General features: G+C 43.3%; 1 protein-coding gene across 1 annotated transcript in view; it reads left to right on the top strand.

The window, feature by feature from the left end:
• Positions 1-4,403, top strand: part of RNGTT (RNA guanylyltransferase and 5'-phosphatase) — a 171,081-nt gene extending 166,678 nt beyond the window's left edge. The window contains exon 16 of the mRNA XM_074538269.1: positions 378-4,403. Coding sequence (XP_074394370.1) covers positions 378-541 — 164 coding nt within the window. The 3' untranslated portion in view covers positions 542-4,403. The remainder of the gene's footprint in view (positions 1-377) is intronic.
• The last annotated feature ends 11,853 nt before the right edge of the window (positions 4,404-16,256 follow it).

Raw genomic sequence — 16,256 nt, forward strand, 5'->3', positions numbered from 1 at the left:
GTTTCCATCTACTTGGATTTGATGTGTGTTTCAAAGCCGTGCCTCACAAGGCCTTCGTTGCTGTTCCTTGCCTCAATAGGATGTCAGTTCTTGGTGCTTTTATAGTTGCTTCAGGAAGCCTTACACAGACATATGCCTTCAGTTTGTTTTAAAAAGAGAGATTCCCATGAGCGTAGAGGCCCAAGGCATTGCTTTGCTCTCTGGGGGGCAGAGCAGAGATTCGTGACTCCAGACACAACCACCTTGTCAAAGCGTGCGTTTAAGGCTTAATACTTGAGCCAGAGTATGTTTTTATTTTGCCAAGAGGGGCTGAAGTTATTGAAGTGTCGAGTAGAACAAATCAGTTTATTACATGAGAATGTGTTCTTTGTTCCCAGCTGTCTGCAACAGCATCCAGAATCCAGTGACGAAGGAGATGCTGTTTGAGTTCATTGACAGATGTGCAGCAGCTTCCCAAGGACAGGCACGGAAGCACCACCTTGACCCTGACACTGAACTCATGCCACCCCCGCCGCCCAAAAGGCCCCGTACCATAACATAGGGCCTTGGGCTCCATGGAGGAGAGGAGCGTGTGTGTACAATTCTCCAGCAGGTGACACGCAAGTGTGGAGGCTGGGAAAACAGAGATCTGGATTGCTCTAAATACTTCTGTGTGTTTTCTGAGTTTGGTTTTCGTTTTGTTTTGTTTTTCTGAATTCCACATACAAATGGACGTTGTTTTGTAACTGATAAATTCAACCTTACCTTATGGTATTTGAAGATTAAATTTCCAAAGGTTTAGACAAGAACCAAGTACAATGAAGGCAGTGGAAAGCTGCCTTGTTTATATATGGATCTCTTTTCACCTTTAATTTATAATGTCAGCAGTCTGGAACTGAGGAAATACTGGGATGCCGTACTTTTTAGGAGCTGTGTTTAAAACAAGCAGAAGTGGTTTTTTAACTGTTGTTATTAAGCTGGCTGTGATTTGTCACCCATAGTATAACAGATCATAGTTTCTCTGCATTTCTGAGATTTGTGTTTAACAACAAACAGCAATGTTGTTTGTGTTCTCGGTTGATTAAAAACTAAGCCGCCTTAGGTTACTCTAATTTCAAAATTAGCTGGGTTTTTGTTGTTGAAATATTAAAAAAGCGAATTCTTCTTGTAAATAGCATCCCTTTGAAACAAGGGAATGTGCTGGATGTTTGCTTTTTCCCCATGTTTGAACGTAATGCCAAATGTATAGTGGGCTGATTTTAGCTTTGCCTTGTTATCTGTAGATCAGAAATGTACCAAATCCTTAGTATTAAGGTCTCTGTTAAAGAGACTGTTTCTAGTGCAGGGCTTAGTCCTCCACAGTGATACCATTGTAAATACTTCTAAAAAGTACACATCACTGTGATACACAAGAGTAATAAGCAGCGCTGATAATGAAGTCTTGCATCCAGGCACAAAATGGTGAAATAAATGCCAGGCAGCTCCTGTGTAAAGGAGAAGGTAGTTTCAGTGGAAGAGAGCCAAATCAGACAGGAAGTCTCTTGATTTACATAATTGCAGGGCAAAAGTAAGTAATTTTGGGGTGGTGGATGAGTGTCCCAGGGAACAGGACACTCATTTTCAAAGATGGGGTTGGCTGTCCTGTGGCACTGTGCTCATCCTCTGGCTCACTTTCTTTCTTACCAAATGAAGAAGCACATGAATGCCCTAATGGCTTTTGTTGCAGCAGACTGGCAGATGTTCATAATATTAGTTTTGAGAAGCTGCCGTCTGGCTGTCTAAGGGAGGAGTTGTTCTGAGCTGGGATTAATTGGAAACCAAATGCAGATTTTAAAGTTTACTGTCCATTTATCAAGCAGGGATTGAATTGGCTCTTTCTATCATTTACTTAGTGTGTGAGTCATCCATGCATTCAGTAGTCTGATTAGTGAAGGTCATTAATTTGTTATAACTAAAATGCATTTCTGTTTAAATGGATTTTCATGTTTGTAAACAAAATTTACTCCTGGTTTGTTTTTTTTTTTTTTTCTATATGAAAACTTTTTGACTTTGCTTTGTGGTGGCTTCTCTGGTTGTTTCAGCCTGTTGTATAAATGCACACGGCATCATTTAGATGGTGTTCCTGGTTTCTCTTTCTGGGATATTCCAGATGTGTTTTAGAGAACTGAAGGAGTTATATAAGTTACTTTTTATACTATGGTAAAACTTGAGGGGAAAAAATGCTTTCATCAAAGTTCTTTTTTTCAACTGTACATAGTTTCTGCACATTATCTATTGAAAAGATGTAATATCACCTATGCAAGGTTGCAAAATGATCTCCTAAAAAGAGCCTTATAAATTTGATGTGAAAACCTATGCATCCTCTGTGCATCTTGCATTGAAACACACAGTTAATTATTTCTTTGCTCAGTATGAATAATTTCCCCCAGATTATACTTGTCAGTGAGATTGTCATAACATACACTTTGTCACTGATCTCCATGGTTCATGGCAATTGCAGTGTGTATGATAATTACAGCCTTCTCCGTGAGCTTAGGACATTTCGGTTTTTTAAGAATGTGTCCAGGTTATTTCTGTCTTTCTCCTTCCCAGCTCTTGCATCTTGTATTTCAACAAGACCTGGCTTCTGATTTACCTTTTACTCCAGAGCTGCAGCACTGCAAGCTGTCTTCCATGTGCATTCCACTAAGTCCATGTATGTGTTTTGGCCCTTGTGTTTTGACAATGTCTTTTTTCCCACTCTCAGTTTGAAATGGATATTTTGAAGGAGTAATGATTCTGAGAAGGTACAAAGCTCCACGTTCACATTTGACTGTCAAACTCTTCTTGCACTGTGACCTGTAGCTTTTCAGAGAGGTCAATCACCTTTGCTTTTCTGGGAGGGGAGGCTCCTGGGGAAAGTTTGAATGAAGATGGTGAAAACAAGTGGACTTTCACTTGGACCAGATGGGTTTAAGGCCGTGAGAAACCTAAACCTCCTTTCTCTGCTACTAGATATTCAAGAGATTGAAGCTAAAAAGCAAAGAAGAGTCTGTGGCGGGAAAATAATGATGATGATGAAAAACAATACCCTAACTTGTCTACTCTTTGGTGTGCAGCATGATTTCATCCACTGTTTTGTCATTTGTTAAATATATAATTAAAATTTGGGTTCAGTGGAGTTTCCAGAAAATGTAAGTACATTCCTCTAAAAACCGTGTATTATGTATTTTAATAAAGTCAATGGTTTAAAATACTTTCCCTAAAGATGTATTTGCTTTGGATGCTTTTCCAGTGGTACTGTGCTACCAGTGCAAAGTACAAGGATACTTCAGTGTTACTGTTGTTTAGTCCTCCAAGAAAATGATCCACATTTTTCAGTGGCTTTTCTCTGAGGCAGGAGCCCTCCAGCCCCGTGGTGGCCATGATCCATTGTGCCCTTTTTAAGTGCGATTTGATTTTGCTGCAAATAGAGCCAGAAGGAAACCAATTGGTGCCTGAAATACATGTTCTATGACAGGCTAATGTTGTGTAGCTTATCCATTCAGTGTTAAGTGCAGCTGCATGAAAAGTTGTGCAAGAGGTCTGTAGGAGTCTTCCCTGACAATTTATCATTCAGCATGACCCTACAGCTGGTAGCCCACCTACTTGGATCAGCCCCTGGACTTGTATTGTAATAAGGCAGTTTCCTTTTTCAAGCTGCAGCTGTCTAGGTGGCACTTTTCAGGAGCTAAAAAGCCTATCTTGATTTTTTATAATTTCTTTCTAATTAAGATCCTGCCTCCACTGATGTTATGTTCTTGTTATGTGTACAATTCTTGTGGTGCTTCTCTCAACCATTTCTGACTTTGCAGTGCTTCAGTGCAAATGCCAAACCAGATCTGACATTTGAGTGCACCAGGAGAGGCGTGGTAACTTCTCTGTCCCCTGCTCAGTCCCCTGCTCTGTGGGCATTAAGGAAGGGGATTGATGTGCCTGGGCCAGCACACCACACTGTGTAGTTTTTGTTGGCTTGGTTTTTCACAGGAGCAGTCCTTCAGGATCCCTGCTCCTCTGCATGGCAGCTCTTCACTTCTGTGCCTAAGAGGTGTGACTTTATATTTGCATAATGTGTAAGACATAATTGTCTCTTACAACCTCAGAGTATTCTCAAAGGTGATGGCACAGCTAGGTAATTTCCTGGGATTCATCAGTACTCAGCAGAGAGAGAAAGGGAGCTGGAATCAGAATTGTTCCTCTTGCATCTCTTATGCAGATTTTTGTGTCTTCAATGCTTCCTCTGAGTTCCTTCTCAATCAGTATGATGTGTCACATTATATGTTACTCTCCTGTGTTATTTGGATTTTGTGAGCAAAGTGTTAAATATTTTTATTTCATAGCATTGAAACTCTTGCAATGTCAGTTAAATTTATAAGGTCATTAAAAATATCCAATTAGTTGGTGAAGAGTTATTTATTTTCAATAGATGATATTGCTTTCTGTTAGTCCTCTGTCATGGTTTAACCCCAGCCAGCAGCCCAGCCCCACACAACTGCTGCTCAATCCAGGCAGTCCTGCTAACTTGAATGGGAGAAACATTCTGCTGAAATGCCTTAAATAGCCAGGCCACTTCTGTCCTGTGCTACAGCACAGAGTTTACTTTCACTTTGCCTGGGGCTGCTGCAGCTTCCAAGGCTCACAAACCTTGCAGGGGCTGCATTTCACCTGTACCCCTTTGTTTTCAGTGTTAAGTTTCTACACTCTGTGCTTCTGGCATAGTTCCCCCTGCTAGGGTTCCTCCTTACACCTACCTGCCTGCTTCTCCAGTTGTCCTATGAGAGTGTGAGGCTGAGAGCAGCCTGTGCCCTCTGTCTGACCCCCCAATCATGTTCTTTGAGGGCAGTGCTCCACTGGAGCCTGTACGCTTATCCCTGCATGAGCCAGCCTTGAGGATCCATGGTAGGGCAGTGCTGTCCCTGTCAGGCAGGCTTGCGCAGGGAAATCAAAGCATCTACAGTATGAGCAAGGAGCCCATTTCCTCTTCCCTCCCTCATGACCCCATCTCCCTATTTCATGTACAAATAAAGGTAAGACATACTCTTTACACTGACATCTGGATAAATTAGTTAATGTTTGCAGTGGGAGTATAGGTTAGCGCTCTCTCTGCTTCCCTGGTGAGAGTCTGCTGAGCTTCTGCAGAGATCTGTAGGGCTGAGGCTGGAGGTTGATTGAGACATTTACAAAACCGTTTTCCCTCAGTCAGGGCTCATTTTAATCTGGTTTGTTTCAATCTAGAGTCAGCAATGGGGGGGAGCACATGAGCTTGAACCTTTCCAAAAGTGTGAAAATACACAAGACTGAACTTGATGAGGGAATGGTAATAATACTTTTTTTCGGTGTTGCAAAGAAAGCTAAAGTAAAACTTAAGTGCAAACCATTTCCACTTCTCTTAGCACTGGATGTAAAAACAATAGACATTTTTCAATCAATTTATAGTCAAATCGACTCCCATTATAGGAATTTATTTCATCAGAAATACTGTTCATTTCTCCTTTCTCCTTCCTCCACCCTCAGTATCTTTGTGTCTATTTGACTAGCAGAAAGCATACTAATTGGGTTCAGGAGCATTCATCTATGATACTTTGAGAAAATTAAGTTTTGATTAACTCTTCTACTCAGAACTTTCTCTAATGTGGGGAGACGATAGCATTATCATATGAAATAGGTCTGTATAAATGCCAAGTACGTGACACTGGAGAAACAGTATTTTGTTATTAAAACGTACTTCAAAAGTTTCTGAACTAATTTAATCATCAATGCATGGGAAACTTTAATCCAAATAGTAAAAAATTCCATTTAAAAAGGTAAGATGATTTAACAGAAAAAGCTTGGAAGAAGAGTACAAATTTCCACAGACTGCTGTGGGTGCAGAAGGGGATGCTGAGTGTTTCTGCGGCCAGAAAATCAGTGCATTGCACTGGGAGCAACTGGAGACCAGGCAACAATACAGAGGACACCACACAGATGCTACAAGTTTGTTCTTGTGGAGGAAGGGGCATGAAAGGCAGCCAGGACTGATTCTATCTCGTGTATGGAAGAGGAAGGGAAGAGGTAGAATAATAGATGGCACTAGGAGTAGGGAACTTCAGTGGAAAGATGAGAGCAGAGCAGACATCAGGGCCGCTGAGAAAAGAGGAAAAGAGGTTGGTGAGCGGGGGAAGCAGAACAAGAGAAGGAGCAAGGGCTGGTGTGAGGGGTGAGGAGCTACCCTGGAGCCGTGAGACTGCTGAGAGAGAGGGCTGGCAGCAGTGAGGGAGGACCAAGAGCCAGCACGATCATGATGAGGTCCTAAAAGAGCAGAGTCACAGGTAAGACATTTTTTTTCTCACAGCTAAGCTGTTCCTGAGCTCCAAAAGCTTGGGGTTACAATTACATCCCTGGGCATGAGCACACTCACAGATCACCGGGAGTAGCACAGTGAACGTGAGACACATCTCTGCATCAGAGCACAGGAGCATGCAGACACTTTTGAGCCCTTTTTAGGTAAATCTGTGTTATATAAACCCATGTGCGGAGCCAGTGGAGCTCTGTGATAGATTTTACTGTTGCTGCAGCTGGGTATGGCCTTGGCCTTCCTGCTGCCTACCCCTGGCTGCATGGCAAGGGCAAATTGGACTCTCAAGTTGGGGCATGCTCCACTTTACCCTTACCTCATATCCTGCCAATAGGATTACACCTTTTACCTCTGAATGTATTAATTTCAGATGAAGAACTGAGCAGACTCCAGGACTAGAGAGGTAAAAGAATAAATACCAGACAGCTGTCTTTGCCAAATACTGTTCTGGTGAACTCCAGATTAAGAAACTTCATAAATGGGCCACAGACATGGCTATGTAGTATTTCTGATGAAGTGGACCAAGAAAAAAGCAAGTCTGCTGAGAGACTTGGCTTTGCAGGAACAAGGGGACACATTCACGCTGGCACGGGAGTGCAAAACCAGAAACATGTCTCTTTCCAGGGTAAACAAAAGCTATGATTTATGAGGTAAGATAAGAATAGAAAAGCAATCTTAGTTTGATTTCCTCCTGTCAGTTTGCTTGGCAGTCAGTCCTGTTTCATTGTATATTTTAGTGCTTATAATCTCCTTTGGTTTGGTTGATAGACTATTGAATGCAGGATCTCTTTAATGAAGAATTCTGGTTTGACAACATGGAGGTTTGAGACCCATAAAATAACTGCTTGGAAAGCACTAAGGAGCAAAACAAGTCTCTTTCCTCCATCAGACAGTGAAAAACGTCTCTGAAAGGTTTTCTGGTCTTTAAGCTGTGGTCTTCCAGAATAATTTACTTTCTCCTGCCATGGCAGCTTGTTCTTTTAACAGAAAAGATATAGTATGTTCTCTTTGGCTGAGAAATCAATTGTATGAAAACGATGATAATTCTGCTGCCAGGTAATACTTATCCATGTGAGTCAGTGACCTGCTGCTATTCTGCAAAAATAATCTGCAGCAGGTAAATGCCGTAGTTTGAAGCAGCCGTGGTTGGCTTTGTGCATTTCACCATTTGCTGCTTTCATCAAATCTGTGTGTTTTATCCCTGAAACTAAGAGGAGCCTGTGCCAGCCAGTGTAACCAGCAGCTGGCCTTTCGCTTCCTCTTACAAACCTCAAGCAGAAAAACACAACTCCTTTGCTTCTGGTGTCACAGCCAAGTCGTTTTTCAAAAGTGCATGTAGCTAAATGAGGATGGTGACTCCTGTTGCTGAGCCTGCTGCACCCATTAGAAGTGGTGCTGGACTCTCCCTCCGTGTGGGACGAGCTGCACAGCGGGAGCAGTGTGACTGCATTAGGCAGAAGGCTGCTGTTGCACCCTCCTTTCCAGCCCAGTCTCCTCCAGCATTTGTAGCTGTAAAAGTACAGATTGGCTTTTTCCATCATGGCCTCACAAGAGCTTTGCCCCATGGAGGTGAGCTGAGACATCTGGATGCTGACAGGCTTGTGTGTGTTTCCCCACTGCACAGCTTTGGATCACACGGCTTGGCAATGCTCCTCAGTCCCCTGGGCTGGGGCTGGAGGCTTTAGAGGAGAAAGGCACAGGTGTCTGAAGGAAGTGCAAATTACCCCTCTTCCTTTCCCTCAAGGGCACCATTTTATCAGCAGAAAAGGCAAGTTGATCCCAGGGGAACAGGGGAGGCTGTTTAGCTCCAGTGAGAGGTGAAGTACATGGCTGGGTCATCCTGGCTGGTGGAAATGGGCTGACAGTCCGTCGGTAGCAGGTGTGCAGGCACACAGGTCTGAAGCAAAAGGAGGTCACTTGCAGCTACAGCTTTGTAGTTACCAACTCCTGTAACTCCGCTGTCTTCAATTTACAGAAGCCACAAAGCCCTTGACACAGAGTGGCTACGCAAGCACTAAAGCCTTGTGGACTTGTGTATAATAACTGTTGTCCTTTTGAAATCTGTTTGTGCCACCAAGGCTTCTTGATGCTTCACAGAAAATTAGAGACATGCTCGTTAAGATTTGGTCATGCTGGCCCAGAGCTGTGAAGGAACAGGGAGTGATCATGAGGCTTGGAGAAGTGGAATGAGAACAGCAGCCTGTGACACTGGGACTCCTCACCCTACTGATGGAGAAAAGAGTTGAGCCTATGTACCTGTGTCTCTGTGGAGCACTGTGCAGCAGATACCAAATGCCTGCAACATCTGCTAATGATAGCTTCAAGGAGGAAAAATATCAGCTTTCACTGATTATGAAATTCAAAATTTACTGCATTATGTAGCAGCTCCTGTTCAATCCAGAGGCAAAATATTTTCTGAATTTGTGGAGATTTGACAAAAATACCTATTCCACAAAGCCAGTTGTGAGCACAGAATGTTTCTGCTTTCACATACAGCTTCAGGAGGGAAAACAGAACAATTCCTGAACAGGCAGCTGGGTTATGAAAACTGACAGAGCATTGCCTGTGTGAAGAGAGTTTAAATGACGCACAAGGGACTGGTTGGTGTGTAATATGCAAATGCAAATCTATCCGTGAGGCATTACAACTACAAAATGTCTCACAATTATGCTCTTTTCCTGAGAAGTAATTTCTTACCATGGGTTCCTCCCCCCTCACAGCAGCAGGGCTTTATTTCCCAAGTGAACTGGTTCTAGTCCTTTATCCTCTCTCCACTGTGCTAAAGCAAGTGGACTGACAGCTGAAGGGGTTGTCACCTCTTGTGATGTACCTTAGAATCATAAAACTATTAAAAGTGTTTTTTTTAGGATGTCTCAGGTTCTCTCTTGGTCCTCACCAAGTCCAGGTTTGTTGTGCTACAAAAAGCATGCAAGGATCCTTTGCTTGCTAGATGCTGGCCAGCTAGTCTGTGGGGTAAATGATGATCAGCAATGGCAATGCAATGTCCAGATTATCCACACACACCATGTGCTGTTCAGTACAACAGTCAGCAGGCAGAATTCAGGAAATCTTTTCCGCACTTTTCATAAACTGAATTTTTTCAGTTTTGTAAGATGAGTCTTGAAAATAGCTTGCAATACTCGGTGCAAATTGCTTCAGCCCAGAGACTGGAAGTGCTAAGACTCTTGTTTTCAAGTTCCTGGATAGATTCTAAGTGGCAATGGAACTCAATTCACATTCAAAGAGTGCCTTATGTTGGTTAAAATAAATGGTACCAGAGTGTCACGTCGCCTGCCTTGTGCCCAGCTGCAGGGGCTTTAGTGACAGAATTCATTTTGACATTCAGGTGGGCAATCAGTGCCACGATCCCAGCTAAAGGTGACCTACAACACAAATTTGCACGTACTGTTCTAGGTAGTGGGATGCCAGCTAAGCCATTTTGTATCACAAACCAGAAATTCTGTTTAGCAGATATAATGGGAGGTTTTGTTCAGATTTAACTCCATGAAACATGGGTGATAGTGTTGACAGAAAGTGACAGCGCAGCAAAAATCCAGGTAAGCAACAACCAAGGTAACTTTCAGGTAGATGTGGTCCTCATGAAACCATGGAGTAGGATGTCAGCATCAACCATGCCAAACGGAACACCAAGCCTAAACTTACAGGTTCTGACCCCACCACAATTGTGGTGACAAGTCACAGTAGTCCAAGGACTCACAAGGTCAGGCAGCAATGTGTGTGTACCCTTCCCCAGGGATACACATGCCCAAGGCCCAGCCTTTTGCTCTTTTTGATGGCAATGTGGAATTTTCTTTCAGTCCTTTACAGAGAGACACATTCATTGTGCTGGTGTTGGGTAAGGTGCAGAAAGATGGGACCAGCTGAAATGTAGCCAGATAATGGCTTTTGATACCTGCCTTTCAGGAGAAATATTAACAAATTACATGGGACAAGCACCTATCTGAAATGGCACTCAGTGAGCTCTGAGATTCACATTTTGTAATGAAGGCATTTCTGCTGCAGTGTGAGATAAAAGCAACTTCATTCTCATTTGTGCTACCAGCCATGTTGGTGTCTCAAGTATCTGTTCACACACAGGTGATGATGTTCCTCCCAATGCTGTTTAAAGACTCCATGATATTTTCCCAAAGTCACGGAATAGCTGAGATTGGAAGACTCCTCCAGAGACTGTCTAGTCCAACCTCTTCTGAGGGTTGCATTTGTAATTTTTTAATTGCATGTTAAAAATGAAAAAATGTCAGAAGAGGAACATTAAAGAGTTCTGTTTCTCATTAAAACAGGACAGCTAATGTACATACAGTATGTTCAGTGGCAGCAATTAACTAGTCAACAAATCATCATCCAGAATACCACAATTACTTTCTAACATGTGAACAGCTGTTGTGCAGTGTCTCATGTGCACATACAGCACTTATAGATTAAATCTGAAGGATAGCATCTATAGAAGCCCATTGTCAATGCCCATCACCTCAAAGTTCTACAAGCAGGTGGTCTTTTTGAGGTTTTTAATTGATGTCACAAATGCATTCATTGGCAATAATACTTAAAATACCATTCTGTGTTTCTGGACTACCCTCCCTTCTGAGGTCACAAATGTATTCACTGACATTGGATTATGCTCCTGCAAGATTGTTCTTGTCCTGTTTTGCAAATGGGGATAAAAAGTCAGAGGAGCTGCTATTTGGAATGCCATTTCCATGGCAAAGCCTACAGCTTCTCTCTGCTGAGCCATGGTCCTGTGACAGAGTACAAAATTACCCTCCATGACATCCCAAAATCTTTTCCTGCATTTTCCCAAGGATGCAAGGTCTGAAGTACCATCAGCACATAAAGCCTGGAGTAATTAGAAGACAATTTTGCAAAAAATATCTCCAATCTCAGCCTTATATTTAAAACAGTGTAATTTCCCAAATAGGAACCCAGTCTCATTCCTTCACGTCTGTGGTGCCTAAATCATTGCCACATCTGACCTTCCCTAAATGGGAACTCAAAATTTCTGGTGGCTCGCAAAGTCTGCCTGTTTCTGTTTTGCTCAGTATTGAGGAAAAATCAGTTGCTCCAGGTGTAGAAAACCATCTAAAATCAAAATACAGTGATGAGAAGGCAAGACCTTCTGTAGCCATGTTTTGGACTAGGGCTTCAATGTCCTGAAGGAGGGAAGTCTGTCACAACCCAGGTGGCTGTAATGGCTCCTGTTGAAGGGAAGCTCAATCAAGTTCAGGATGTGGTATCCAGGCAGGATCAGAGGCAGCTCACAGACATTCAGTTCAGCTGGTCTAGCTTTTCTTGATTCCTCCTCTATTCCTCTGGATAAAGAAGAATTCAGCTTCATGACATCCATGTGATTGGATATGGGGGTAGCATTTTCTATTGCTGTAACTTCCTCAACACACAGGGTTCTGTTCCAAAATGCTGGTGGGTAGAGAAAATGATGTGTATGCTGAGATCCAGGGAATAAGCATACTTGTTATAGCTAGAAGGACTGCATACTAAATTGTCAGAATAAATGTTTGCCAAGACCATTGTTAATTCCCTAAACTTTCTGAAAATGAAAGAGAATATCAGCCCTAGCAAAATGTGATTGAAGTTTACTGCTTTGATGTTTCTTAGAGAAATTTCTGGGTAATTTCTCAGCCAAGTCTGTGCATAGTGCAGAGTTAAATATTTGTTTCAACTTCACTGAGTTGCAAATTTCTCTGATACCCCGGTTATAGATTTCATGGCACAGTTTTGTCACTCAACAAAAACAGGGCATAATTAAGCTCCCTTTTGACATATTCCATGGGTCTGGCTCTGCCTCCATTTTTCTTCTATTTATATGCTGTTCTCTGATTTATTTGGGCAGCTAATAATTCAAATAGCATTTCTATATCTTTCCAAGAAATAAATATTAGAAAAAAAAGGAGTTCTGCTGTCAAGAGATTTTGTTTGAGGTGGTAACTTTCATTGTTGCAGACAAGGTTTTTTGCTTGGCACTCTGTGCTGTAAACAGAACTGGTAATAAGTCTTGCCTCTGAAGTGGATTAAGTTTTGTTATAATAGAAAACAATATCAGAAAGTTACAGGACTAAGTCCTAAACTGACTGGAGAGATAAACACACTGTTTCCTTCCCCTCCCAAGCATTGCATGTGAGAAGAGGCTGTTTTGAAGTCCCTGAACCCTCTTGTGAAGCCTTTGATTTGCTGCATTTCTCACTGTTCTTCCTTTTGATTTGATAATCACGTAAGAGGTTGAACGAGGACATTGGTTGCCTATGTGTGGCAGCCTGCATTTCAAAGGTAGATGGAAATAGACATTAGAAGGTTTTTCTGTACCCAAGCTGTATCTTAATCAGCTTCATAGGTGATTTTTTTCTTAAAGTCGTCACTGAGGAAAGGAGATGTTATTGTTCTATACATGAGTGTTCACTGGGGCTGGGAGGGAAATGGTAAGACCACATTTCCCTTTGTAAGCTGCTCTGCCATCCTCTAGTAAGATATCTAACACCTCCTCTGCTGTGACAGAGCTATCACTGGACAGAGGGGATTTGAATAGTGACTTGCTGATAGGCCAGACATTGTGCCTCAGAGACTGAGCTGGATGGATTTTTCACAAATGAGCAACTTCATAATGAGTTAGATATAAATTTTTTTCCCCTAGTCTGTGTAATATCCTGCTTTGTAGCTTCCTGTGATTAAGAGAAGGTTTGGATGGAATCAAACACCATTTCTGAATCCATGTGGTCTGTAATGAAATGATTCAGTTAGTCTCTTCAGTCTCAACTGATTTGAATTTTCCAGAAAGTACAGGTCATCTCCATTCAGCTCCCCTCTGTAGGACTTCAGCCATCCAGAACCTGCAGAAAACTCATCTGGATCACTGCTTGTGTATCCAAACAGTCTTTACAACTTTTTCACATTGGCAGTAGATAGTGTTGTGTTGTTAAAATAATCTTTCCTTGCTGTCATGCCACAGGATTCACTTTCTGGAAATGACATTGTTGGCAATGGGATGGTAGAACTTTGGAAAAGTCATTAACACAGTCTGCTCTTCCTGAAAAAGTATCCCTTAGCAAGCCATCTGCTCAGCCTGGAAAAGCTTTGTTCTTCTCATAGGTCATCTGAGGATTTGAAAGAAAAGAACACGATCAAAATCATGCTGGCACAGCTCTTCATGCCAGGCTAACAACCAGCCTAGACCTGCCATCAGAGAGGCAGGAGCAGATCAAACTCAGAGTTCATGTGGGGTGGCAATTAAGTCTGCTGCACCAGCAAACTTTGTCAGGAGGACCAATTGTCTGGTCAGTTCACAGGGAAGCACCAGTTGCTCAGAGAAGAAGCGCCAGCCCCTGTAACACACAGGTACAATAGACATAAGAAGCAGAGAAAAATGGGTTTGGTATTATAAGATATGAAAGTTGGATTTGATACTGGGATTAAAAACAACTGTTGCAGTTGTGCCTTCACCAATAAAGGATCATTTCTCTAAGATCTTCAGTGAAGGAGCTCAGGAAGGTGATGTTGGGTGTGCAGGAAGCTGGGAGCACAGGCACTGGTGCTGCTCAGGAATACTGAGGGCTCAGCCCTCAGTGGGGCTCATTAATCCTCTGGCACAGAAAGGTGGGACTCCTCATTAGCTGGGTCATTGCTGCTTGACCTTCTCCTGTTCTGAGAGTAGTGCAAAGTATTCCAACACTTTTATTGTCTGCTTTTTGATCAGTGAAGAACTTTTTCCCACCTTGACTGATATTTGAACTTAGCTTGTGCTGCTGGTTAGTAATTCCAGACATTTCAGAAAGAAATACTTAGCCGTAGACATATGTCACAGTCTGAAATTAAAGCTCAATTTAGTTTAATTGTCCTTGATTTTATCAAGCATTCAAAATGACTGACTGGTTTCACATGCAGAAAATAAATATGGAGAGCAGCACAGAAACATCTTTCTCTTTATGGTAGTGATTTTATAGAGTTTTTATATAAAATCCAAAAGATCTTTTGAATTTTCTCATCTTCCAAAAGATCTTTTGTTTGTTCTGAACCTGATTAAATTTCTTAAATAAAGGCTACTTTGGTAGTGTAAGAGGCCAACATAATTTTTGCAAAGGCGTGGAATAGTTTCTTAGCACAATATGAACACATCTTGGGGTGATGATAGTTTTGTATTAGTTTGCTAATATTTCAATGTTCCCTGAAGAGGCAGGCGATTCAGAGACCTGTGCAGCTCAGACAGGATTAATGGATCCAGCTCAGCAATTAATCTTGGTCTTTGAGTGAAACTGACATCCTCCCACTTTCTCTACAATCATGTGGCCACTTCAGGCTGTTTTGGGAAGATTTTCCAGAGATAACCTGAATTCTGCAGTATTATTTTGTTCATGGAAATTCTGCTGCTGCTGTTATTGCTGCAGAACCCAAGAGTGAGGGGGATGAGAAAGCAAGAAGCTGGAGGAGGTAGTTGCAAGAACTGTTACTGGATTTTTATTCTTTTATTAGTTTCTGATCTTGTGTCCAGGAGCCCCCATGGTGGCCTGGGACCCACTGACAGAAGCCATGCTGTGAAGATCTCTCAGTCTGCTCTGAGAAGGGAAGGAGGTGAAAGCCAGTGGTGGATTGAAACAACATCACCTTCCACCACACTGTGTCACGAGAAAAGAGCACAAACACCCCGACTTGTGCCAATGGAGGGAGAGATGGCAGGTCCTACCTCATGTACCAAGCAAGTACTGAGCAGGCAGCAGGGAGTCTGTATTGTTTGCAAGGATGTGGCTCCTCAGAAAAGTCCTCAGCCTCTTGGGTGCTCTGAAGGTGTCTGTAATATCAGTGGGAGGTCTGTGTCCTAGAGGAACCCAATTTACATGCTCTAAATACTCTCTGGGCTAGACATCATCCTTTTGTTGTGTCAGTGCCTGAGGTTTTTTAGCTGATTATGGCTCCAAGGCTACTAGAACCTTATCAGCTTGCCTGGGGATCTTTAGATCTTTTATCCTCCCTGTGTCCCAGCCCAGTCTCAGACCCATTTGTGGGGTGTCTGGCTGTCCCAGCTGGGCGTGTTGAGCCCTGCAGACAGGATGGGCATGCAGAGTGTGTGGTGCTTTCCAGAGCTACCTGCCTCTCTGTAATTTTTCAGAGCCAAGTCTGTTGCACAGCCCTTGCTGCAGCAGGATCTGAGGATTCTGTGAACAAGCACAGGGGAGAAGCAGGCTCCTGGTACCCAGCACTCCATGCCCCCATTCTGGATGAAGCAGGTTCTGGTACCCAGCATTCCATGCCCCCATTCTGGATGAAGCAGGTTCTGGTACCCAGCACTCCATGCCACCGTTCTGGATGAAGCAGGTTCTGGTACCCAGCACTCCATGCCCCTGTTCTGGACGAAGCAGGTTCTGGTACCCAGCACTCCATGCCATCGTTCTGGATGAAGCAGGTTCTGGTACCCAGCACTCCATGCCCCTGTTCTGGACGAAGCAGGTTCTGGTACCCAGCACTCCATGCACCCGTTCTGGATGAAGCAGGTTCTGGTACCCAGCACTCCATGCCCCCATTCTGGATGCTGTCCCTCCCCAGCTCCCGGACCCAAGGACGGAGCAGTGCCCGGGGATCCCCGGCAGCAGCAGATTGCCCAGATTGCCATCTGGGAGCCTTCCTTGTGCAGGCCCTCCTGCTCAGCTGGCCTGCTCTGGGCCGTGGCATCACGGCAGCCATGTCCAAGGGGACAGATGGCAGCTCTGCCCCCGCAGCTCCTGTGACCCGCACACTGCTGGGAGCAGGGCCAGGGCACGCCGCGCTTCCCCCAGCAGGAGTCAGTGGCTTTTACTCGGGATCCACTGAGCTCCTTCACAGAGCGACGAAAGTATTTTATTAGCTAGCTCTGGATAAGCTTCCTCTCCCAAATAGTTCCAGACAGGATGCTTTTTCACTTACTAAAGAT

The sequence above is a fragment of the Zonotrichia albicollis genome, chromosome 3 (genome assembly GCF_047830755.1).
Source record: "Zonotrichia albicollis isolate bZonAlb1 chromosome 3, bZonAlb1.hap1, whole genome shotgun sequence".
Taxonomy (NCBI): domain Eukaryota; kingdom Metazoa; phylum Chordata; class Aves; order Passeriformes; family Passerellidae; genus Zonotrichia; species Zonotrichia albicollis.